This window comes from Anabrus simplex, chromosome 8, assembly GCF_040414725.1.
Source record: "Anabrus simplex isolate iqAnaSimp1 chromosome 8, ASM4041472v1, whole genome shotgun sequence".
In the NCBI taxonomy this organism is placed as follows: domain Eukaryota; kingdom Metazoa; phylum Arthropoda; class Insecta; order Orthoptera; family Tettigoniidae; genus Anabrus; species Anabrus simplex.
This window is the reverse complement of record NC_090272.1, coordinates 183,616,449-183,643,922: the sequence shown is the minus strand read 5'-3', so window position 1 is coordinate 183,643,922 and position 27,474 is coordinate 183,616,449. Positions and strand designations below refer to the sequence as shown.

Genomic DNA, 27,474 nt, shown 5'->3' with positions numbered 1-27,474 from the left:
ACACTTTGGAACCTATAATTCCGTAATTCCGACACTGAAGTTCTGCACTGATGGTACTATATCCATCTGTTCTCGCTGCAACTGTAGCCTTTTTTTTTTTTTACACTGACCACGCAACATGCATCGACAAAAATACTCTCGTAACTGCTGACGTGAAGTCCACTTAAGAACTTCAATCGAACGTAGCGAGCTAGCCCTGACTCAGGGTGTGAAGTGTGTTGAAACAGATAAGATGACAAAACTACAGCTCCCTGCAAGATTTTTAATTAAAGAAGTCCAGATGTTTTATGTTTAATAGGAGTCTATGAGACCTCACGTCACCGGTTAAAGGATATAATAGCATTAAAAAAGCAATGAAAAATCTATATTTATTATTCAGCAGGTTAATATTAAATGCATACCGGTACCTAAGATATTTATTATTTGGTACAAATGTAAATATTAATGGCAAATCCTCCTTAATTTCAGATTGTGTTCACTACGGTAAGTTGGTGGGACTCATGATTCAAAGCATGACGAAAGAGATCTTAACATTATAGCTGCACTGAAAGATCAATTAGAGCCTGATGAAAATCCGTTCCACTCGAGTTCCATTTTATTTGACGATTCATTTCCCGTATTGGAAGATACATCTACAGTAGAGGCGTCATGCTCCGAGGAGATTATAACCTAAACAGCTGGGACAGATGACACCATACAAGTGTAATCAGCAACTAAAGCCAGTGATAACATGGAAGTAAAAGTCTGTCTGTTAGGTCATCAGCCCAGAGGCTGGTTGGATCCTCAAATAGCACCACTAAAGGCTATGCAGTTATAGGGAAACAGCAAAAACCAATGGCAGAGCCTAAATGAGGCTACTAGGCAAGACGAGGAGTGAGGTAGTTTGCCATTGCTTTCCTCACTGGGCCAGAATGTGCCACTGCAGCACGACTGACCCTATGAGCAACACTCTTCATAACACTCGGACACTATTTGTGCTCCGAATGTCATTATTCAGCACCACCCATACCTCAGCAACTTCCATATTGTCACAGCCATGGATGAGACTGGGACTTCAGTGGAAGCTACACTTTGCTCTGGCCTGCGCCAAGAGACGGATACAAAAGTACAGCATCCACCAAGAAATGGCAACAGGCAGGAAGTAAATGTACTAACTGAAATAATGTCGAGTCCAGCACACCCAAGCACGTTAAAACTACAATGAAAGGCTGTAAATATATTATAACCATTCATTATCACTTTCTAATGTCTACGAAAGTAATATATGATCATGTACGAAACGGTATGGAGTGGCGCCTCATAGCGGTATTTGTTGGAATCAGTTCTAACTCAGAGGTAACTACAGCACTAGCTGCAGTTACCAGTCTTTGAGGAGATAACTGTGAAGAAGCCGATAACTGTTGTTTCGGAAACTCATCTTAAACATATCACCACGTTAAGTCACTGGTAACTACCCATCTACAGATAACTGTCATTTCAGAAACCGGCCATTAGTGTAAAAAGTGGTTTGCCTTCTCGGGCACTGCGCTTAATTGACAATGCTCCATCGCACCCAGCAGTGAGTAAATTAACTTGTAGTGAAATAAGAGCAATTTTCTTGCCTCCTAATGTTATGTCGATATTGCAGCCAACGGATCAGGGTGTTCTGCAAAATGTAAAACTTGTGTATAAATGGAAACTTCTTAGATACGTGATTAAGAATGACAGTTCACTTACCATTCTTCAAAAACTGAAGAACTTGAATGTAAAGGATGTGGTTTACTGGGCAGCAGAGGCATGGGACGGTGTCAGTGAGCGTTAATGAGGAAAACGTGGAAGAAACTGTGGCCGAGTCTCGCATTCATTGAGAGTCCAGCGGAAGCATCTGCAAATGACAATCTCCTTGAAATTGTTCAACAACTTCCTGGTTGTGAGGAAGCCAATGAAAATGAAATTAGCGAGTGGATGGAAGCTGACTGTCATCAATTACTAACAGACCAAGAAATTGTAGCTATGGTGGAGAAAGAATCTGGAGTCGATGAGGAACAGAGTAGTGATGGGAAAAATAGTTTTTTCTTGCGATCAGTTCAATGTGATCTAGTTCACTGCCACGAACAGTTCGAAAGACTAGTTCGTTTAGTTCACTAGTTCACATCTCCATTTCCTCCAACTTCGCGCATACGCATGTATACATAGACATGACAATTATAGGCTTTTGGGCTTATGCCGTGTCATGTATATAATTTGTTCGACTGTGCATCTTTATATATACAGCAGTTAAAATTTAACACGAAATCACTGATTAGGTCTAAATACATAATTGTTATTTCACAATACACATCGATGGCTTTCAATGCACATAATAAGATGAACATGTCCATCAAGTTTTTTCCAACAACCATGCCGGCATATTCTTATTTCTCTTCTTCTTCGTTGTTTGTTCTTGGACTCTGCGCAGCGCACTACGTCCAGTCACTTCTTATTTCTCTATTTCCTAGCTTTCTCGCCAGATAGTTGCACATAGGGTTGCCAACTAATGTTAGACAAACTTCAGCAAATTCTAAATTAAAAGTCGGTAAGTCGAATTAACCTCCATAATCCAGTTACAGTTTATTTGTTTGATATGCAATAATTTTAAAATGTATATTCACGTGCCTAGCAAAAAAAAAAATCTTACTTTCACAGCTCCCTCAAATCAGGCGACGAAGGCTGCACAAGATCTGCACCGGGCCGTGTATACGCTGATATGTACCAATTTTACTACCGTAACTTACAAGAATAGACAGACAGATATGACTCATAAATAAACAATAAAATCGAAGTAATTTGTACATAACTTACTCAGTCTCATTAGTCGTCTTCTGGCAGTGGCTCGATTCCCTCCATATCCGTGTAAGAGTCGTCGCCTTCACTTGATGATGATGCATTTACAGAGTCCGTAATCCCGTCTAACTACCATAGTTTTCCTTTCCCTTCACCACATGATTGAAATACGCCTGCGGTGCCTTTTCTCAGCTGTTTCATAAGCAAGTCCTTTAGCTAAGGCATGCAAGTCCCTTAACCTAAAAGTTGTGTGTGTTTTCCTACTTAACCTTTAACAAGGCCCCAAACTGGTTCTATGGGATTCAACTCGCAGTGATAATGCTGCAATCTTAGGACATAATGTTTAGTCTTCTCTGCTAAGTCATCTATAACACATTTGTCATTGTTTTTCAGTAATTTAGCTATTTGAAGAAGTTCGACTTTGACTGCCCCAGGCGCTATTCGTAATAAAAGAAAAATGACTCTATGCTCAGTTAGAGTCGGGTGCAATAATTGCCATACGAAACGATTTCTCATAACAAAATATGATAATTAAGTTTACAATAAAAATATACGGTAATATTCTTCACTGCATTTAAGTTAAAAGATGCCGGCAGTCAATCAGAATGCGACTTTGCCACTTGTATTTTTCATAGTGTTAACTAACCTACTTCACTCACCAAATTTATCAAACCATAAATCATAATTTATCAGAATTGTCTCTAAATGTTCCTAAAATCTCCAGAAAAGTCGTTCGTCTCTAACTTTGAAATTCTGTCGCTAAATGACTTCAAAGAGACTTGTCGCTGTCGCTGGAGTTGGCAACACTGATGTACAGGTCGACTATTCTTGCACTTGTGCACTTGTCAATTTTATAATAGTTCATTTCATAAACAAGTTCCTACAGTTCATTTAGTTCAACTAGTTGGTGTATTTCCGAGTTTGTGCGAGTATATGTTTCAAGTGATATTATAACATTTATAATTATGCCGCCACGGAGAAGAAGCCAAGTGTGGAACCATTTCAGTGAAGTGGAAGAGGGTAAAAGAGCGAAGTGTGTTTATTGTTCACAAATTATAAGCATTGTCTGTGGTTCTTTAGGTAATTTACAGAGACACATAAAAATAAAGCACCCGACCGTTTGTACCTCAAGATATGAACCATACCCACAACAACACGTTAGTTCTGAAGCATCAGGTGTATTTACAGACAATATCACCGAAATGCGACCTCCTGATAAGCCTTCCTCAAGCGGAAATGCTACTCAGACAAGTATGGGTGACTATATTAGAGTAAAGAAACCGGTTACTGTACATAAATCAAAAGTAATTGACGAACAATTAATGAAACTGGCAGTTAAAGGCTACCATCCTTTCAGTATGGTGGAGGAGCCCGAATTTAAAGATTTTGTAAATTTACTGTGCCCAGGATATAATCTCCCAACTAGAAAAACTATTTCCACCAGTTTATTACCACAATATTATCGCAACACTGTTGAAAAGGTGCAGAAACTCCTAGAAGATGTACAAGCTGTTTGTCTTAAACCGATTCTTGGACATCCATAAATAATCAAAGTTTCTTGGCCGTTACAGTCCATTATATCAATGCTGATTGCCAGCTGAGTACCGTTTAATTAGGATGTGTTGAATTTCGGGACGGACACACTGCTGAAAATTTGTCAGGGCGCTTGAAAGAGACAGTGCGTGAGTGGGGGTTAGAGAATAAAGTTGTTGCTGTCGTCAGTGACAACGCCAGTAACATTGTTGCTGCAATAAGATTATGTAACTGGCGGCACTTGTCGTGTTTCGCGCACTCAGTAAACCTTGTGGTGCAGACAGGACTGCGCAGTGGTGAAATAAATGTTGTCATACAAAAAGTGAAGGCAATAGTAGAATATTTCAAAAGGAGCTCGCATGCCCTCGCTAAAATGCAGTCTGTTCAAAAACAAATGGGACTACCCGAGCTCAAATTGAAGCAAGACGTAGTGACGAGGTGGAAGTCTACGCATGATATGTTGAAGCGGATTGTTCAAGCAAAAGATGCTGTACTTTCCACATTAGCTATTTTACAAAGCAGTGTGGAAGTGTTGACTCAACATGAGTGGAATATAGTGGAATATGCAACTGAAGTACTTCAGGTATTTGAAGAAATAACAGTTGAGGTAAGCTCAGAAAAGTCTGTATCCAGAGCTAAGGTGATACTGTTTGTTCGGGCAATGAACCGAAGACTTATTGCGTACGAACAGGATAAGAGATTTCCTGTTGAAGTAGTTTATTTGGTAAAGACTTTAAAAGAACAATTGTTGAAGCGTTTCAAAGACATTGAAGACAACGAACTGACTGCACATGCGACATTACTGGATCCAAGATTCAAAAAGTATGGCTTCAGCAATGTGTCTAAATTCACCGCAGCTAACGATTCGTTGAAGAAGAAAGTTTGTGCAGTAAATTTGCGGCTGGATCACGAGCCAGCCATTACGTTATCTGTGGCAGGACCTGCATCTTCTAGCCTCACGTCATCACTTTGGGAAGATTTTGACCGCGAGGTAAAATAAGTGATCGCCCCTCAAAATCCGACTTCAGCAGGAATTGTAGAATTAAATAAATACTTGCAGGAACCTCTACTGGACAGAAGGGAAGATCCGTTGAAGTGGTGGAAGGAAAGGAGAGGCGTCTATCCCCACTCGTACGAGCTTGTAAAAAGAAGACTGTAAGTAGTGGCAAAATCTGTCCCCTGTGAAAGGATCTTCTCCAAGATAGGGCAGATAATTACGGAGAAAAGAAATAGACTTACTACAGCAAAGGCATCCCAAATTGTATTTTTGCACCATAATTGGTAACTTTTAGAATGCAGTCAATATTCTCCAAATTAATGGTTCCGGTAATTTCAATTCTTTTTATGAGTGTTTTTAAATAATTGATGTTTCTAATCGCTTAACTTTAAATAAATGTGAATATTGTGTATTTCTTTATCAAATTTTCTTAAGTTTATTCATATTTTGCAAACTTGGGTTTTATATGTTTGATTTATTTTTAAACTCTAATTTTTTGTTATATAAAATGTACCAAAAAGTGTCTTATAATATTGTGTTCTACATACTGAAGTAAGCATGCTGTTTTGTCTTATAGAAATATACCAACGTATTAATTGTACTATACGTATGTGTTTTAATATTTCTTTGCCATGTTTATCATAAATTTAGTCATATTTTTAATACTTATGCTTAATTTTGTAAATGTTTTCTGTACGGTATGTAATTTTTAAAAGCTCTTACAAAGTGAGCTTAATATACTTTTCCGAGTATTTAAATAAGCATACTGTTTGATTTTATGGAAACCTATCCGCATGTTCATTTACTGCATTATTTTATTTTATGAGACAAAGTAAATAATTTAGGAAACAGGTTGAACGACCTAAACTGCAAACAAAATAGTTCTTTACGAATTCTCATTACAGTTCGTTTACTCTACAGAAGCATCCACATATTTCTTGAAAGACCTGAACTGCAAACTAGTTCTTTACGAACTGTATCTTTACAGTTCGATTATGTCTCAACTCACGCAATGAACGACCTAAACTGCAGACAAAATAGTTCTTTACGAACTGTATCTTTACAGTTCGATTATGTCTCAACTCACGGAATGAACGACCTAAACTGCAGACAAAATAGTTCTTTACGAACTGTTTCTTTACAGTTCGTATAGGTCTCAACTCATGGAATGTACCGACTGCAGAGCATCCACATGTACTGCAGGTCTTTAGAAAATATATGAGTTTCAGTGTATGTAGCAAACATAATTCGTGGATTCTGGCTTTATTTCCCCTTGTCAGGCTGTAGTTGTAGACGCCATATACAAAATAAGATGTAATACAGAATTTATTCTCTTGTTTTTAGGAACGAATTATGTCATGGCCGACTTGATGCGTCGCTCTAGCTAACTCCTTGAGCAAAGCGAGGGATCCAGTCGGCCGTGATTATGGAGACCAAGTCCCGATATTCAGCCGCTATTAGGCGCTGCAGTCGCAATGTGGAATCTCGTTCGTTTATTATTTATGTTCGAGAGAACGAGCAGTCGGCAGGAACTGCTGCCAAATATAATTGTGACCTAGTTCAATAGTTCACTTTAGCGACTAGTTCGTTTTGAACTACTCGTTCACGAACTACCCATCTCTAGAACAGAGTGACGATGAAGAAGACCACAATGAACAACTAGTGTCACGTTCAGATGCTGCGGCCACCTTAGAACTTGCCGGACGCTACGTCGAGCAACACTCCACTGCTACGCCCACTGATGTGATGTTCATAAGACACGGTTTAACACTGCTCTTCAAGTAGGTTCCAATCACTACGGCAAAGGAAACTAACAGACTTTGTAAAGATAAACAACCAGTGTTGATGGTTTATGATGTGTAATTTTGTTTACATTAAGTTATTCCAGTAAAACATGACTAATAAAATGCAAGTAAATCTTCATTCGATAATATGTTCTTTCATTTCAATATTTCAGTTCGAATTAACCGGACTTTCGGATTAACGGGGTTCGGATTAACAGGACTCTAGTGTATATATTTCTATTGTCAAGTATATTACACTGTATTATATAATTTCACACCTAGCAACGTTCACAAACTTAATCCTAGAGCTATTTAAATTTTTCATCGAGTTTCATAAACATTTTAAAACACAGGCCATTAGCACATAAGTTTTACCGCTCTCCAAGAACTTACATCTGGCTTCTTTTATATGATTGATCCTCGACCTCTCCAAGATTTTAAGAACATTCAACACGCAGTGCTATGGCTAAAAATGTTATAATACTTCATGAACTACAACTAGTGAAAATTTATACATCACCTATTGTTTTCCTGTGCATTGTTTTTTATATTTTATGTGATCGGCTGATGATGACCTGGAACAGTGGTCGAAACCGGTACCACTTATAATCAACAAGTAATGTAACATTACATTTGTAATTATACATGTATTGAAAGGGGCTGAACCAGTATATAACTTCTTTCATTTTAATTGTGAACTCAGTTCAATATGGAAGATAATGAAATTCTTATCTTTAAATAATGAATGACAGATAAAATGAAATGATATTGAAGAGTGTTGCAGGAATGAAATACAACAGGGAAAACCAGAGTACCCGGAGAAAAACCTGACCCGCCTCCGCTTTGTCCAGCACAAATCTCACATGGAGTGACCGGGATTTGAACCACGGAACCCAGCGGTGAGAGACCGACGTGCTGCCGCCTGAGCCAGGGAGGCTCATGCCTAAAAATGACCTTTTCAGTTTATGTTTTGTTATACGTGTTACGTTCTTCAGTCTGCTGAAACTTTGAGTAATAAATTTATAAACTACCCGAAAAAGAAACAACTTAATTCAAGTATAATACTGTAATTACATGTTTTCTTTTTCAGTTAGTTTATATATTTATTAACCAAAATTAGTTTCAGCAGCCTGAAGAACCTAACAGTTATAAATTAACTGAGTCAAAACAGAAATGAAATGGCTTCAGATTAAAAAAAAAAAAATGACCAGATGGCTGCTATTAATAACACCATTACTCAACCAAGTGTTTAAACTCTCTGAGCACACTCAGACTTCCAGGACACACCATCACTTTGAAAGTTAGCACTCTTATGATGTTGGTAAAGTCGCTACAAATAAATGTGACAGAGATTACCATACTGACAGCCAGTGCCCAAGGAGAGAGTGTGTACATTCGATGTATCCCTCTCATCCCCAACAACTATCCGTTCCAGTTCAAGCGCCTGTGGTTTCCCGTCAGCGTCTGTTTTGCAATGACTATCAACATGTTGCAAGGTCAAATGCTCTGCATTGCAGGCACTGCTGATTTACAAAAGTGCTGCTTCTGTCACAGGGAGTTTTATGTAGCTTGCTCCAGGACGAGCAGCAGCAGCAGCATGTCTGTGTTTCCAGGAACAAGAACACATGATATGTACAAAGAAGCTATAAGGTAAAAATAGGGGTTCTGAGAGATGACACGGGCAGGTAGGACAACAACATAAAGTAAGTAGCGTGCAAACAAGTTGTCATACTGCTGAAGGCTGGGGAGATTGGAGATAGATTGGAGAGGTGTATGCACTGTAGTGGGTATCAAAAGGAAGGTGGTGGTGCATACAGAGCTGTGTAATGTTGCGCTTAAGATCTTTAAAATGTTCTTCTATCATTCTGAGTGTTTCAAGATTATAATTCGCTATAATATAAAAATTATAATTTGTAAAAAACAAATTCCATATGGATGGAGTAGCAGGTAATGCTAGCTGACAATAAATTTATAAAAATTGAGATTTTTCAAAACTAAGTACTGTATGTTTGAATTATATGTGAGATGAATTTTTAAAAAAGTTGATTACTTAAGACAAAAAATTAGCCCCTCAAAGGAAGAACAGACATGAAAAATAATATGTATTTATAACACAAGATAAAATACTGCTTGAAAAGAAACCAGTTTCCTAATAGAAAACAAACTGGAGCCAGTGGCTTGTTTGCAAATGAGAGAATGAAAAGCTTCAGAAATAATATTTACAGAAGTCTGCCAGAAAGAAAATTGGAATTAAACTCTTCTCTGAAGTATGTGAAACAAGACAAACAACAGTTACCAACCATAAAGCTTCCTTGATTGTCGTAGACATGTATTTCTCCATTTCGCAGACTGAAGAGTAGCATCTTGCCATCGGGAGACCACTCGACACCAGACAGAGTAACGCCTTTCAGTTCCTTTCCCCAGATCCTGTTCCCGTCCACCGAGCCCACAATAACAGCACCTATGTAAAGATAAATAGATATAAACATATTTTAAGTCCTTAGCAGGCATCTGTGCCAGAGTACTGAAGCAAAGAAATAACAGTACCTGTATTCAAGAAGGATGACAAGGAGGTATGTGATAATTATACTCACATAACAAATAGCCAAAATATTTCAAAAAGATACTATAAGGGAGGATGAGAAGAAAGGTGGAAGGACAACTGTAAGCTGTGCAATAACGCTTTTGAAATGGAAGATCAACACTACACCCCAACTTCAATATGAGACACATGATTAAAAAACCAATAGGAATGTGGAGCGATTTAGAAAAGGTATATGATAGCATCCCCAAAGCAAAGATATGGAAAGTCAAGAAATAGAATTTAGAAAACAAATGATCTAATGCATGTCCAGATATCTGCAGGTAGGAAAGAATGACTCTGGAATGTAACTGGACTGAGAAGGGGAAGTGTGCTGTTACTATTGTTGTTCATAATGGTAATGGATGAAATTGTAATTGAGAAAAGAGGCAAAATATGGGAACAGGGAAATGAAGGTGATGTTTGTGGTGCAAGGAGCAAATTGTGAGGAAATACAACGTCAAGAGGTCATGCTGAATGAGAAAAATTGGAAACAGAATTAATATAAGCATGGAGGAAAGTAAGACAATGGTGTTAACTAGGGGAGAAAGAGAAAGAATTAAGTACAAGACTTTGAAACTGTGAAAGTTTCAAAAATTCGGGAAGCAAATTGATGCAGGATTCAAAATGGAGATCATTAAAATGATACATTTTACCAGAGTTTGAAGAACTTGGTCTGGAAGGAGGAAGAGAAAAGAGATGTACAAGATGTATTATTGCCACATACTGATACATGCCAAAAAAGGTGATGGAAATGCAAATGCAAGGAAGGAGAGGCCGTGGTCGACCACGATTGAGATGGACGGACACAATCCAACGCAGTATTATAAGAAGAAACCTGGACTGGGACACACTGTTGGAGGAGGAGTGGTGGAAAGACCGAAGAAAATGGAGAGGAACCATATTTGCCCCTACCCGGCTACAGCTGGATAAAGGGAAATGATGATGATGATGATGATACATGCAGCAGAGACAAGAACACTAACACAAAGACCAGAGAGTAAAATCCAGGCCAGAGAGATGAAATATTTTAAATAGTAGGGTACAGTAGACAAGAAAGAACAGAGTAAAAAATGAGGATGTCAGGAACGGAAAAAAAAAAGGGAAATGTTCACAGACAGAATGGAGAGAAATAAGATAAGATGGTTTGGACATGTTAAGAGCATGCAAGATGGAAGGATACTGAAATGGATGATTGATGCTAAGAATGAAGGAAGGTGTACTAAGGCTGTATTCAATCCAGAACAGTATGTTACGAAGGAACATGGATTGGAAGACAGTTGAGGAGCAACAATGGTGGTTGGATAGAGGAAGGTGAAAAGATGCCATTAACATCTCAACCAGGCTCAAGCTGGAAAAATGAAATTACTGATGATGATGATGATAAATCTGCAAAATATGAGGTAAAATTCCAAAATCAAACAATGATGGATGTATAATTTTAAATCTTGTTTGTGTCTCTTCAGCCTCGGATCTCTTCATATACTCCATGAGTCAATAAATACCTTAAGATGTTACTGGATCCATTAGCTTCAAAGTACTTCCCTTGTGAGGGAAATAAATGGAAAACAAACAGAGATTTTTTAACAATTTTATTTTTATATGAAAGCCTGTACATTACTCTACTTTTCAACATAATTCCCACCAATATTGAGGCACTTGTCATATGGTACAACGAGCGTTTGCATACCATCCTCATAGAAGTTGGCCGCCTGATTTGTCAGCCACTGCAACACTGCCATCTTTACACCATCATCATCGTCGTGGCGTTTGCCGGCCTTATGTTTCTTCAAATGCGGGAACAAGTGGTAATCACTGGGCACAAGATCGGGACTGTATGGAGGGTGATCGAGTTGTTCCCAGCGAAATGATGTGATGAGGCCTAAGGTTCGATGAGCCGCATGTGGGCGGCCGTTGTCATGAAACAAAAGGATGCCCTTACGGAGCATGCCACGCCTTTTGTTCTGAATTGAGTGGTGCAATTTGTTTAAGGTCTCACAATACGTCGCTGAATTGATTGTCTCACCACGGAGCAAAAAGTCCACCAGTAACACCCACTTTCTGTCCCAAAACACGGTACACATGATTTTCCAGGCTGACATTGTTTGCTTAAACTTCACTTTCTTGGGTGAAGTTGAATGTCGCCATTCCATAGACTGCTGTTTTGATTCAGGTGTAATGTAGACCACCCAGGTTTCATCCCCCGTTACAATTTGACTCAAAAAATCATCACCTTTCTTGTGGTAACGCTCCAGGAAAGTTAAGGCACTGCCCAAACGTTTGCTTTTGTGCTCCTCCGTCAACATTTTCGGTACCCAACGTGAGCACACCTCTCGGTAATTTAATCATTCACTCACAATTTCATAAAGAACACTTTGAGAAACTTGAGGAAACATGTCAGATAATGACATAATCGTAAAGTTTTCTCTCACTGCTTGGTCAACTGCCTGCACCAAATCCACTAATGACTGAAGGTCGCCCACTCCGTTCCTCATCATGCACATCTTTGCGGCCACCTTTAAATGATCGAACCCATTTCCTAACCATTCCATCACTCATAATGTTTGGTCCGTAAACTGCACAGATCTCACGATGAATATCGATAGCTTTCAAACCTTTTGCACTCAGAAAACGAATAACAGACCGGACTTCACAGTCGGCAAGACTCTCGATCGGCGAGGCCATTTCAAATGCTTGCCAACAAATGTACACAAGGGCGACTAGTGCTGTAATGGCGTCTCAGCCTTGCCAATAGATGCAGGTACACAGCGCGCATGCACAGAATGCTGACCGCAGCGCTCCATCGGTGGAATATCAAAATGGTACTTACTTATAAAACATGCCTCGTATTTCTGGTGCTGAAGAGGACACTGGGCAACCAGGATGTACATCTCCCTTGAAGCGGGAAAATCACTCAAATGTTCAGAAACATCCCTCCAAAAAACTGTCACATTCTGAAGCTGTTTTCCCCAGCTTGAAGCACATACACTGTTCATGTAAATCCCTGATTTCACTATTTACAGAGAACACGTAGTATGCAGTTTTAGATACAAATGTAGCAATGCACAAAACAAATGCATAGATTTATCATAGCATGACAAGGAACAATGATAACATGCTCCATATGAGAGAGGAAAGTAAATGACTACTGGTGGTGGTGGTGTTTGAAGAGTATGTACAACTGGGCAACCACCATCCTTTAACAATAATCCGAGGAAAACTGGATGAGGGATGAATCTAAAAATAATGAGGAGTATCTGCAAAAGGAAAGGAACTGCTACTACTAAAAACGCTTTCATTCCTCCCCTTAAAGGAGAGGCGTGACGCCGTCTCTCAGGCCGGAAGATGTTACAGTGAAGGAGGTGCTCGGAAAAGGTAAGAGGGATGGCAACCGTGGCCTATACTAGGAACTGTCCCGGTATTTGCCTTAATGCAGAAGAATGGAAAACCATGGAAAACCATTCCCAGAACAGCCGATGGTTAGGGCCAGACGCGAGGTCCAGCCCTGTCCCGTCTCCCGAATGCAGAGGCATAGAGCCATGGTAGAGTCGTGGCCACCCCTCCTCTGCTCGGTTGGCTGGTCAGAGTGCAGAGCTGTTGGACCATGGACCAGTCATGGCCACTTATGGACCAAGACCCACTTTGCATCTACTGACTGAAAGGAAGGATGTGAAAATGAAAGACTTACTGGGTTCTGCAAATCTAATACTGGTGGGTTGAAAATTAACAAGTGTTGACCAAGGACTGTAAACTTTAAAAGCTTTCCAGTCTGCCGAACACACAATTTCAATATAAATATTACACCATAGTGTGACCTTATTCCTTCTTTAATAATGAGTGTTTTTTTTTTTTTTTTAAGGTAGATAGATATGTCATGATTAAACTACATCTAGAGACATTTACATACACACACAGTATTTACATATTTTACAGAGAGTACCGGTACCTTGCATTCATGAGGTTGTTAGTGTAATATTTATATTGAAATTGTGTGTTCGGCAAACTGAAAATCTTTAAGTTTACACTTAAACTGAATCAACACTGAAAATTATGGCTTCCTTCTTAACAAATTGATCAAGGAAGGTAAAAAAGGAAAGTTGAAAACAAGGAGGCGGGCACAAGTGGAAGCAATGCCAGATTGAGCTTGGGGGCTTAGTGGTTGCCAACCCATGCTCCCAAGTTGAGACCCTCTCTGAGGACACTGCTTTTAGTGTCCACTTCTGACAGGTAGGAGATACTGTGGGTGTATTTTACCGCCCCCACACACAGGAGATGATCTATATACCAGTACATTCAATGGAAAGGAAGAAACAACTGACAAATAAAATGAAATGTAGAATTTGTTTTCACTAGTGGTTAACTGTTGATAAACTTAACCATAATAGGTATTAGTATTTGTACCTATAATGACTTATCTGAAACCATTAAAAAACTCCAGCCGGGCTGAGTGGCTCAGATGGTATTGAAAGTGCTCAAATACCTCAGTCTCGTGTTGGTGGATTTACTGGCACATAAAATAACTCCTGCGAGACTAAATTCTGGCACCTCGGCGTCTCCGAAAGCCATAAAAGTAGTAAGTGGAACGTAAAGCCAATAACATTATTATTTAAGAACTCCAAAAATGGAAGATTAATGAATGTTTTAGAAAATTTAGAGATTTATCCTGCTCAAAAAAATCACTTTGAATGAAGTTTTAATGAAAGAAGTACAGATGAGAACTCACTGTATAAACTAGCGTTTAATCATTTAAGGAAGAAAAGGAAAAAAGAGAAAAAGATAAAACTTGAAGATCTGAGATTTATTTAGTATTCTCATTCAACATCATTTACATATTAAAATTTTATGTAATGTTCATTTTCATAATATATCACTAGGATTGGAAAGTAGCAACTGTGGCCTTAATTAAAGTACAACCCCAGGTGTCTGGTGTGAAAATGGGAAACCAAGAAAAACCATCTTCAGAGTTGCCAGACCCACTGTAACAGTTCAAATCCTGTTACAAGGTGATATCTGTATTTTTTATTATTATTATTATTATTATTATTATTATTATTATTATTATTATTATTATTATTATTATTATTATTATTATTATTATGTCCATACTATTATTATTTTATCTGTGAGATTACTATTATTGTATTATCATTCTTGTTCAATTCTATTCTGCAATGCTTGTCGCTCTTGCGTGATTGTAGTTAAATGTATGCATATATACGTGTGTGTAGATTAACACTAAATACATGTACAGTAAAGAGTTGCTGTATGTCAGATGTGGATGTGACATTGCTACATTGTGCAATACTGCTGGAGTAAATGCAAAGTCATCGCTACATCATGGCTACGTCATCGTGAGCATTTAGCGATGAGCTCAGTTTCTTTGAGTTTCCTAGGGAGGTGGGAGTAGATATTAGTTATTTCTGGAGATTATGTAGGTGCGTCAACCTAACGTCTATATAAGGTGGCTGCATATTGTAGCGTCAGTCATTATTCTATTGGAAGGAGAGGCGACAGTTGGTCGGAGTGTGAACGAGATCGAGTGGCCTCAGTCAGTCAATGGGAGACATTAGTTAAACGGAAGGTGAAGAGAGAAGAAGTAAAGTGGATGGTGGACAGTGATGGAGTCATAGAAGGATACACTTGTAATTAAGTCATACCGTGCAGACTTACCAATAAGTCACATGATATGGAGAAGAAGCAGTCACATGGATACATCACCAAATTAGGCGTGACACATCTACAGTAAACACCAGATCTAAGGTATACGTCGTAATTACACTCAAAGTGTTGAAGGTACAGTCAAGTGAGCCAGTGAGGGATATATTTTGTATAAAATTGTTAAATGTCCGGTCAAGAAGAATTCAAATTCATGCCTAGTTTCTTTCAGTTGCAATGTCATAATTTCATATTCTCATCTATTTTATTGCAACAAGACTTACTATTTTTTATTGAAATTATTTCAAGAATATATTTTGTTCTATCAAATTAATCTTTCATTTCATTTCCAGAGTAGAATCACTTAACCCCTAGTTTAATGGGGAAACCGAATGCCAATCTCCTTTTCGCAGAACTTATATGGTATGTTGTCAAAAGTAAGCTTATTACACCACACCTTAGAGATAGTCAAGATTCTCATTCTATTATTGCTGCACTGAGTGGTAGCTGGCGCCCATCAAATAACGTATGTGTAAGTAAGCAGGTAAGAAGTAAGTGTGAGTACAAGGTCCAACGATTGTGTATTTTATTTAATGAATATTAATTTTCATATTTTCCATTTTAAAAGCAGATATTTTCATAATTTTCAATTTAAATGCAGTTTGATATGTTTCAGAAGTTAGTAAAGGAGTTAGGAACTTCTCACCACCATCTGCTGAATGCAAGCTTACAGCTACACGACCCTAACCTCACAGCTAAATCACTTGGTCAAATAAGATAGGAATGTGTAAATGAATACACAGTGATTTTTCTGGTGGTGTACAACAGTTCACAATTTATTTATTTATTTTTTTTTAAGAAGAAGAAACTTGCGATTTATTACTGATGTAAAATGTATTATAAATATTCTGGCTGATAGCAATGTGCTCACAAACTGAGTATTTATTTTTGGTAACTCGTATGTTGGTACCCTTATGCCTTGTCTCATAGGATGGTATGCAACCAGAAACAGGAAGTTGTGCCAAGATTGTAAACTGTATAGATATGAAAATTCTTGGAAGTATCTGACAAGTAATGAAGTTGAAAGTAGGTTAGTATGAAAATTAAGCTTAAAGTCATCTGTGATTTCCTCAAAAATATTCAAGGAAAAAAAGGAACAGGCATACTGCTTCCTCCGAAGCACACTTTGAGCACAACTACAGTATCTTCCAGTGAATGCAAAAGGGATTTCTCAAGATGAACCTTATAGTAACTTCATCTAGGCCATCTCTGGACAGCTGCACTGATAATAGCACCTCCTCTCACTCAGTTGAACCCTATCAAATATGTGGACTATGACAGCTATGAGGTTAATAGCTAATACCAAAATTAAGAAGAGATCTAAAGAAGGCAAAGGGTTATCGAAGAATATTGTACAAGTGTGGAAATTGCTGTATTACCTTCTTCGCAGTGAGTACCAGCACTTTGTTTTTTGTTTTTTTGTTTTTTCAAGGGGGAAAAAAAAGCAACAGAAAATGTAATAGGAAAAATCAATGACTGGTTAGTGTGGGAAGATGAAGTAAACATGAAAATATAAAAGGTCAAGAACAGTCTCTACATCTTCACTCTCAGTTGTATCTTATTCATCTAACAATTACTCAGTTATGGGATAAGTTATGTATTAAGTGTGAGAAACAGCTGATACATATTAGGACTTAAGTATTTACCATCTTCATAAACTATACAGATCTTCTGTCCATCAGAGTTCCACACCATGCCTTTGACAACAGACTTGTTGCGGTTGTTGATCATTTCTTCGCACCATGATCCCTAAGGAGCAAGAAGGTACACATTATCACAGTTTATAAATGATGTTTACCACACCATCACAAGTTCTAACACACTTGAATGTTATCTGACATTGCTTGTACCAATGAAAGCATTATGTTTGATAGATGTTAGTAAAAACTTACCATCTGGCTGAAGTAAGGATGGAAAAACACAACCAGGATAGACAAAGAACATGTCTAAAACACTCAATTTTGGCTTATATATTTATCAAACAGAGATATCTGTCTGCACTAGCATATGATCACATGAATCCAGAAGACAAAACAAAATGAAAGAAAAAAAGAGGTTCTACAATGACAAAAATACCAAACCTAAATAACTAAAAAAATAAAAACATTACAAACTCCATAAGCAAAAAACCAAACCCCATGGCGCAACAGCTCCAAAGGGCCATGGACTACCAAGCGACCACTGCTCAGCCCAAAGACCTACAGATTATGAGGTGTCCTGTAGTCAGCATGACGGATCCTCTCGGCCATTATTCTTGGCTTTCTAGACCAGGAAACTCCAAAAGCAGAGAATTAAAAATTTAAAGACAACTAACAAAAATACAAACATGTAGATAAAGTGGATAAATAATCCTTCAGAACCATAAGGAATAAATGTTGCAGATCCTTGAGTGTGAATACAAGTTTCTTGAAGAAGGAGCTTGTGGCCTTAATGGAGGCTCCTCTGGCTCCAAGGAAGGCCCTTCATTTCACATATGTATCCAACTGTATTATAACTCACACTTAAGTGAGGGACACGTAGGTAGGAAACAGCTTTCTTCTCCTCAACTGCCAGTGATGCCTGCATGTGTTCCTCTCAAAGTGTACTGTGGAATCCATCAGAAGACTTTCCTTCTCTTTGCAGCTAATGGCAACAATATCTACTAGCTAATTTGAACTATCTTCTGCGATGCAGTGAATTTCTTTGTACGTTTCCCATTGACATTTCCGTAGAGCTGTCACTATGTATGCACATACTGTACCTTGTGATGTCTACTATTTCTTTGTAACTTTCCCTTTGGACAGCGACACATGTCCGAGAGTCCCTGCTTCTTTACACCCTAGATAATAACATTGGATAATATATAGTGACCATTTCTGAAACTGCTCTGACTGCTGATATATTGCAGGACGTTTTAATGCATCAATCCATTTGGACGAGAAAAGATCATTTATGCCACTCATTCACGAAGTAGTCTCAGGATCCTCTTTGTACACTTGAACTCCTTTGCCATATATGGAAGACGACACCAACTCTCACAAGATCTCTGAAGAAGTTCATTCCTCACCTCAGCCGGGAAAAATCTAGCTTTTGTGCGTCTATAGCGGGAAAGATGTTCATCATTTGTCTAAAGCAAAGATTGACAAATTTTGAAATTCAGAATGCAAGTCACCCATTTGTCTTTCATTCCACCTAGTTTTCAAAGATTCTGAGGAGCATAAAGCACGTCATTCATGCGAAGTCAGAGAAGTACATGGTGAACTAAAAAATGCCACTATCATCACAATCTTCAAGAAAGGTGATTGCAGTGTTTGTGGTTACTATTGTGATATAATCCTATCACATATTTTTATATTTTACTATTTTACAGAAAGCTCAGAAACTTCAAAAAATATCTGATTCTCAGGATCTGAGGAACTTTTACATAGGAATAGAAGAGCTGTATGGTCCATCTTGCTCTTCAACAGGTACACTGAAAACTGCTGACAACTCCACCACTCTTAATGACAGCCCTGAAATCCTGAAGCATTGGAAGGAGTATTTCTCCACTCTTCTAAATCGTCCTTCCACTGCTAATGTTCTTCATGATGTGCCTCAATACCCCGAACAACCATGGATGGCAGTTCCGCAAACTTACCAAGAATCACAAGTTATGGTATCTAATGGTATCGAAGGAGGTGGACCCTTCTCTATCCTTTGATAGTTTATAGTAACTTACCAAGAATTCAGTACAACTCTCAATCGCCTGAAACTCAGAAAGGCACCTGGCCCAGATACAACATCCCTTTGGAGTTAATCCAAGATGGTGGTCAATCACTCAAAACAAGAATTTTCACTCTCATCCACAAAATTTGGAAAGTCAGAGAAATACTCGGTGAACTAAAAAATGCCACTATCATCATAATCTTCAAGAAAGGTGATCGCAGTGTTTGTGGTAACTATCACAGTATATCACTACTACCTATTGTAGGTAAAATTCTTGCAAGAATTCTGCTTAACCGCCTCTAGATTATCTCTGAGATAATCCTACCAGAGTGGGTTTCGAACTTCCAGAGGCACAACTGACCTGATCTTCTGTGCAGGGCAATTCCAGAAAGAATGTAGAGAGCAACAGAATCCTCTCTTCTTAGTCTTCTTTTATGTCCTGGAAAAGGTATTTGACTCTGTTCCAAGACCTGCTATGTGGGAAGTACTCAAACACTTTGGCTGTCCTCAGCATTTTGTTGATCTGATGTGGGTCCTCCATGATGGCATGACTGGACAGGTTTGCCATCAGAACAGGATCTTGAATAAATTTATTTATTACTCATGGACTGAAACAGGGATGTGTGATTGCTCCAACACCATTTGCATTATATTTTGCTGCCATGCTACATGAATCTTCTACGAACAACCCAGTACTGGAGGTTAGGTATCGTTTCGATGGAGGGTTTTTCAACCTAGCAAGACTTTGCTTCCAGAGGTTCACCCAGGTTACAAAATGCTGTATGCAGATGGTGCTGCATCACCTACACTCACAGGAGAGGAATTGCAACAGTCAGTTAACCACTCAACGTGGAGTGCTGTAAATTGCACGCCGATTCCCTAACATTCTCTGCTGCGGAGTGACGTGTATTGCACGCGCATAGCAGCTTCTGCTTTGTGCTTCTATCTAGCGAACAGTTCTTAAACTATTACAAATGTAAAGAGATATATCTTTAGACAAAACATCGATCTTTAATCTGATGTGTATATCTATCATGTTTTTACCGATTACGTATGATATATAGATGTTGATTCCTATAGGGAATATGAAACATTTGTTCCGAATGAGCAAATTTATAATACCAATATAATTGTTCCATTACTGGACATTATAAATTTTCCAGCCAACTCACTCCTGGTTGCCAGCGTTTCGTAGCACACGGGGGCGAAACACTGGCAACCAGGAGTGAGTTGGCTGGAAAATCTATAATGCCCAATAACGGACCATTTATAATGGTATTACGTATGATATATCGTGTCTGAAAAAAAAGAATAAGTTCTGTTTTGGATACCACAGCAGCTAAACATTTTTCGTGATCGCGGATGCAAATATAAACGTTTTAGCAAATGATGATATAGAAAGTTTGGTTTTGTTAAACGAGGACTAGGATATAGAGTCTGAGAGTAAAAGTAGTGATCATGACAGCAACGTTGCTTGTGATACGTGGGAAAATAATGTCCATAATCTTTTCAGTGGTGGGTTTGTTTGGGAAGACTGTAACGTTCCAGACGTCACAGTGTAATTATGTTAATTTTATTATGTGTAATTAATTCAGGAATTTAACGTCATGATATTTATCTTCGTATGTAATTTTAATATAATTCATGTTTGATCATTTGCTCACTATCATTTCATTACTTTGTAACTACGACTTGTAAACGAGGGCTGAATATCCTAATATTAACTTAGATTCTTGCGACATTCGTTTAAATTTAACTTGCAGTAGATTTTCCTCTATCTTGCCACATCACCGAGGAAGAAGGAAGGACAAATTTAGACATCAAATTCTGGGAAAAGCGAGCACGTGTTCAAGCGTTGTAACCACAGCTACTGTATTTCGACCAGAATAATTCAAACTGATCACCGCCTATATTTTCAAAGGAGCGTCATGTTGCCATGGATACTGAGTGAAAGGGCTAATAGAAGAACAGTTGATATCATGGTTGGGACCCATCAACTTTAATATCTGGAGTGGGGAGAGACGTGTCAACTGATTGGACCACGTGTAGCGACCTGTAATTAGAGCCAGAAAAGGTTATAAAAGGGCGTGTTGGAGCTCTTGGCATCATTCTTCTATCTTGTATTTTGCTTTAGGTCTGATAACTTGTCTTATGGTTGTTGTACCATAGTGGACTAGTGTGATAGTTTATCACTTCTACATTCATTACTTCGTTACCACGACGTGGTACTTAGGAATTTCTGAATGATGGGTGTATAGCCACTCTCATCAGGAAGTACGAACAGCTCTGTATTAGACCAGTTTATACCAGTCTAAGACAATAGGTAGCATTAAACTAGATAGAAATGAAACTTCAGTGCACATTTTCAGTAAAGTTGGAAGGATTGTTAATTGAGTATCCTCTCCACATAACCCAAGGAGGTTTTCCTAACTATGATTTAGGGCTCATCTCCAATATATGGGATAGAGCATAATAGGGAGTGATAGTTTCAAAGCCATCATCCAATTAGTGGTTGATGCAATTTGCAAGGCAGGAATGGTACTTAGCTGCAGATGAAGATATCTCAAAGACGACCGGTGATGTTCCAGCTACAAGGATGGAAGCTTTCCAAGGACCAGCAGAACAAGACTACATGGTGAGCAAGCGAGTTAAAAATATTGCAAGTTTTCGCGAAGTAGAGTCATTCAATTTTTTGTTAAATTCATTTCCTATTTTAAATTCAGTTCTCGTCAAACCATCGTCATTTATATTAAATATAATAAATAGTATTTTCCTAGTTCACTTTAATCAGTCTGCCTTAATTAGCCTTTTGATTTCTAATTCTCCTGCTTAATGATTAGTGCACCCCATCCCTGTGATGAGAGTCCGTCCAAGCTTTATTATAAATTTTTGTTTTTAAGTCCTCAACTTAAAGATTGGCGCCCTTAGCTTGCATAGTTGCATTTCTCGTTCAATTATTGTTCTCCAAGAGGGGAAAGTCACAAGACATGGATAATTACAGAGGGCAAAGAGGGCAAATCACAACAGATTATGGGGCTCAGAATACTGCACAGAATTGCTTATATCCTATGACAATTTTTTAGTTGTTTTTTACTGTCGAGTTCGTAAAGATGGTAGTAGAACAGGCAGATATTTATGCTCAACATCACTTGCGTTCACACGGTATGTTATTTCTGTTCTGATCGAGGATACATTAATGGGTACCAGGTACTGTGTAGGAAATGTATGTGATTTTTGCAGTTTATATGTTAATAAGCATAATACAGGAACCTATATTGAGATCTTATTTCTCAAAACACTGGTTCAGCCATATCTCTTGTTTGATTTGAAAGCATTACAAGATTCCCCCACTGCACTGACCTTAGGTAATTCTGGTAATTTATGCTGTATGTGTGTTTAAGCATTAATAACAAACTGAAAATGTTGGTAAAATTAATTGAACCATTTGTCAGTTATGCTTGATTAACTAAAAGCCTGCATTCATAGCATGCTTGGTGCTATACTCCTCTGCAGCACAGGATAGCCAGGTAGTGAAAGTCCTCCCACGCTGAGAGGTTAAATGCTACAAGAGTGTATGTGATCATTTTGGTCTTACCATTAATGTTCAAAAGACCAAGGTCCTGGCACAACCTTCATCAGGCACAACCCTTCCACATTTCAACATCTCCATCTCAGATACTCCATTGGAGCAGGTAGACCACTTTTCGTACTTGGGTAGTATCCTATCTGTGCTCTGCAACTGTGAACAAGATGTGACCATGAAGACGAAACTCATGGTGTACCATGCTGTTGTCATCACAAGATTGCTGTATGGTTGTGGAACTTGGAACCTTTACCAACATGACTTGAAAAAACTTGAGCATTTCCACCAACAAAAACTTCGATCCATCCTTAGGATGAAAAGGAAAGACCATGTCACCAATATTGCTGTTCTTGAGAAAGTACTTGCCAAGAGCATAGAATTGTCCATCATTGGTCATCAGCCTAGATAGATTGCCTACGTCTGTCGGATGAGTGATACCAGATTTCCATGCTAAATCCTGTATGGTGAATTTTGCTCCATCACCAGACCTCATGGAGCCCCCATGTGGTGCTACAAGGACCAGCTTAAGCACATTATAAAAATGACAGGTCTCAATCCACTTTCCAAAACTTATCAAGGTACTAAAATTGTTCAAGACATATAATAACAGCATGAACATTTTACTTACTTTATACAGTAACCAGACGATGATGAGCCCAAACTGATCACTAGTGGTGAGTTTCTGGTGAATATCATTCCATGTGACCACTTGAATATGCCCGCTGTGACCCTCCAGAGTCTGGTTCATGGACAGATTAGATGGGGCAGCCAAGCCCTTAAGCTTGCCATCTTTACCTGGGAGCAAACATTTAACAAGCGTACTAATGTAATTAACTTGTTAATACTTATTTTCCTTTTAATAATTTGTCTGAAATTACAGGTGACCATAAGTGTAACCGCTTCTACAGTGGTTACACTAAACAAAGCGCAAAACACAATAAAGGGAGGAAAGTAAGAGCAACTAGACATTACCAGAAACCACTACACACTCAGAGAAACATCAACTGAAACTACGCGGATCTCCGCCGATAACAACTTCAGTAAATATCAATAGGGCCAACTAGATGACAATAAACTAGGAAGGCGGGAAGAGGCTGGGAACCTACCAACGGCATGGACACGGCTTAGGTCGTAGATTCAGAAATAATCAACCGTGATCCTTAATTTTCAAAATATTATTTACAAAGGGATTTTACAAATAAATTCCGAACAAATTCCGCCATGTGGAAGGTACCTGACATATAACGATAATAAAATACAACCTACGTATTCGGCTGATACACACACCAATTATTAATACATGTTCTTTGACAATAGCTTCCTACAAGTTCAAAGATTCAAACGAACTATACATCTAGTTACAAATCCAGTTGTACAATGCAAATCAGTAAGTGAGAAGAAACGCTATTACAATTTACAGTGAAGTTAAACGTACTTTTCAAAAACTCAGACATACATCAAATGACACCGAACTACCAGAGGCAAAACCCTAAGGTAAATATATATTAAACTACAATTTACATATTTAGCGAAGCAAGGAACGGGGAATGCCTCGAAAACAAACAGGCAAGCCCAGCTGAAAAGGTAAGGCATAATGAATATTTAAGTGACGAATCTAGGTGAGGTTACGGCAGACTCCTATATGAAAAGCAAGCGAACATTACAGGAAATTTAAGCTGGAACAGAAATCAAGAGTGCTTACCCACAAGGTGGCCCATCCAGGTAGTGAAACGATGTCAAACTTCAGACAACCAGATAGACTGCTGACAGACCACAGACAGACCAAGACCGACAGCCCAAGACAGACAGACAGACGAAATACTGCCTCGCACTCTTTATAAGGGAAACCCTGGCCTTGGAGTAGCCAATCAGAACGCATGAGCCCGCCTATCGTCACCCAGATTCACCAATCACACTTCTATTTCAGTCGCGAACTTTAACATACTTTCTCGAATACACATGATCCCGAATCTTCCCTTTCCAGAATAGTCAGAACATACTTTCTAGAATACATAACCAACAAAAGGCAACACACCCTGTTCAAAAATTCGTGTCACAAATTTTTCCGGACACTTCCAGTAAACATGGAACTGAAATCTACTATTTACAAATACAATATGTTATCAAATATTACACTGTACAGGTTAGGTCGTTACAAATAAAACATTATCACCATACCTCATATCATACAGTAAGTATTAAAGGTTTACAAATAAAGTCTTCAATAAACACATTCCACTTTCCAACACATTCTACACCTGTGACAATAAGGATCCATAATTTTACAACAAATGTATGAATTAATAGCCAACAGCATTTATGAACAAAGGAAATGAAATATAAATAATCAATTTTAAAATGTGATTTACGGCTTAATGAGTGAGGTAACACGAAGATGAATGTAAATGACGTTTCAATATCTTGATTGACTTCTTCAGTGCAGAGAAGAGCAATGGCTTGGATGACATTGTAGCTGATTCCGAGTCTATTGAAACTCGGTAGCTTTAATTTTAAATTAGGACACTTCCACCTAATCACACTTCTAAATTTTATGTAGAATTTTATTCTATCTCATTCTTACAGTGGTACCAGTTTCGGTTTGTTACTAAGACCATATTCAGCTAAAATTCCTAAAAAGTAAGGAATGTAAATTTATAATACACAGCTTTTATCATTCATACCATTTGTAGTGATGCATAGTTTTTTACCGTTATCATTGTAGTTGAGGATGGTCTTAGTAAGAGACTGAAACTGATACTAGTGTAAAAATGAGACAGAATAAAATTTAACATAAATTTAAGTGTTGATTAGGTAGAAGTGTCCTAATTTAAAATTAAAGCTACTGAAACTGGGAAATCAACATGGGAATTATGAAAATCATAAATTATGTCTATTGAAACTGACAAGAACAGACAGCATTGTGCCGCTGGCTCCGATCATAAGCCCCACCATTTGAAGTTCTTCAGGCAATATTTATTAAGATAGTAGGAGATACAACAGTTGTATATATTCTTTTCTCTTTGTCAACTTCTACAGGCTGTATTGCATTTGCCTCAAATCTGATACTTGGATAGATGCTTTTCGTTTTTTTGTCAAAGGCAATGATGTCTACTTGATGAGTGCTGCTAGTAGTGGAGATGCTGTAAATTTATTCACAGACACTCATGCCATAGTCTTTTCCTTTTCTGATATTGTCATTTTCATCTGACCTTCATACATGAGTCAGGAGAATGTAATATGAAATTTGAAAAATTGGTCACTTTTCTGCAAATACAGGTATATTTTACCAACTAAAAGCAGGTAACTGGTTTTATAACATACTGCGTATTGTCAACGCTATCTGATGACTCCAGATTTTATTTCCAATGAGTGATGATCTCACTCACCAGTCATCTGGAGGTGGTAAACTGAGACGTGCAGAAACCACGTCCCAAAGGCATGAAGAGATGTAAGTTTTCATCAGAGGTCCAGAGATGAGTTACTTGACTATGCAGATTGGATCATGTTGCTGTCAGTTTGCATTTGGGAGGTAGCAGGTTCGAACCCCATTGTTGGCAACTCTGAAGATGGTTTTCTGAGGTTACCCATTTTCACACCAGACAAATGTTGGGGATGAACATTAATTAATGCCATGGTTGCTTCCAAGCAATGGTTGTCTTCTTCCCAATCTGCCTTTTTTTAGGCCATCGTCACCATGGTGACGTAAAACAAATGCATGCAAAATAATGAGTTACTGAACCTGATGTGGATCAGAACGCATTAAATGAACTAGTAATAATGTTGTTTCTATCAGTCTACGAATGTGGAAGGGGAGAAAAGAGGTTACAGGAGAAGATTTCAGCTGATGTTCACCAGACTGTATCCCCATCTTAGCAAGAAGGAACCTGAAAAGTGCAGTCATCATTAACAGTCTTCTCCCAAGTACTGTACTTACTGCTTTGTAAGCAATGATTTTCATGATAATCCATATTGAAAAAACTTTCAATAAAGTATTGAATAGGAGGAACCTTTTTAGCTTTGTTAGCTTTTTCATTGTACTTACTGCAATCAAGAATGACTCAGTCAAATACTGCAAGAATTATGAAGAGAAAAGAATGGCGATGAGCCTCAAATAATGAACTGAGATGTGCCATCTGTAGAGTGAAATATACCTGCAAACTGTTCAAAAGTTCCAAAAACTAAAGCACAATTTTTAGACAGCATGGATTGATAGACAAGACATCTACTGCCCAAGCTCCAGGTATATAAACAACAGAGAGAACTAGCTGAACAGCTAAATGTGCACAAACTACCTAAGAACATCCAAAAATGCCACTCCCTTTAAGAGATGCATTGTGCCATCTACTGATTTGGTATTGCAGTACTGTAGTTAGATCCTTGCTGGAGGAACCAGAAAAATGGTCTCCCACAAGGTAGTGTCCTTGCACTAATTCTCTTCAATATTTACACTAATTATCAACATACTGGACTGAATAACAGGCATTTCCTATTTGCTGACAATCTTGGTGTTGGAATTCAGTCCAGATCAGAGGTACATGATAATGATCCTCCATGGATGAGAAGAATCAAGGAAAATATGGAGATCACCCGGGCAAACTTAGGACATCTCTCTCAGTACAGGAAGAACTTGAACAGATCAAAGAAACTGATGAAAGAAGTCAAAAAAATAATTCAACCACTTAGAATATAGGAGCTAACCCATGACAAACTGACATACATCATAGACCTTAATATCCAGTGACAAAAAGTGCTTTCTAATAGACTGTGAAGATCAAGAGAAAGTATGAGGAGATGG

At 38.2% G+C, this 27,474-nt stretch overlaps 1 protein-coding gene across 1 annotated transcript in view; it reads right to left on the bottom strand.

Moving 5' to 3' along the window:
- Window positions 1-27,474, bottom strand: part of Oseg4 (intraflagellar transport protein Oseg4) — a 337,827-nt gene that overhangs the window by 260,337 nt on the left and 50,016 nt on the right. Inside the window, exons 3-5 of the mRNA XM_067152561.2 lie at window positions 23,308-23,474; window positions 17,059-17,161; window positions 9,417-9,577 (exon numbers count right to left, since the gene is read on the bottom strand). Of these exons, the coding sequence (XP_067008662.1) occupies window positions 9,417-9,577; window positions 17,059-17,161; window positions 23,308-23,474 (431 nt within the window). The remainder of the gene's footprint in view (window positions 1-9,416; window positions 9,578-17,058; window positions 17,162-23,307; window positions 23,475-27,474) is intronic.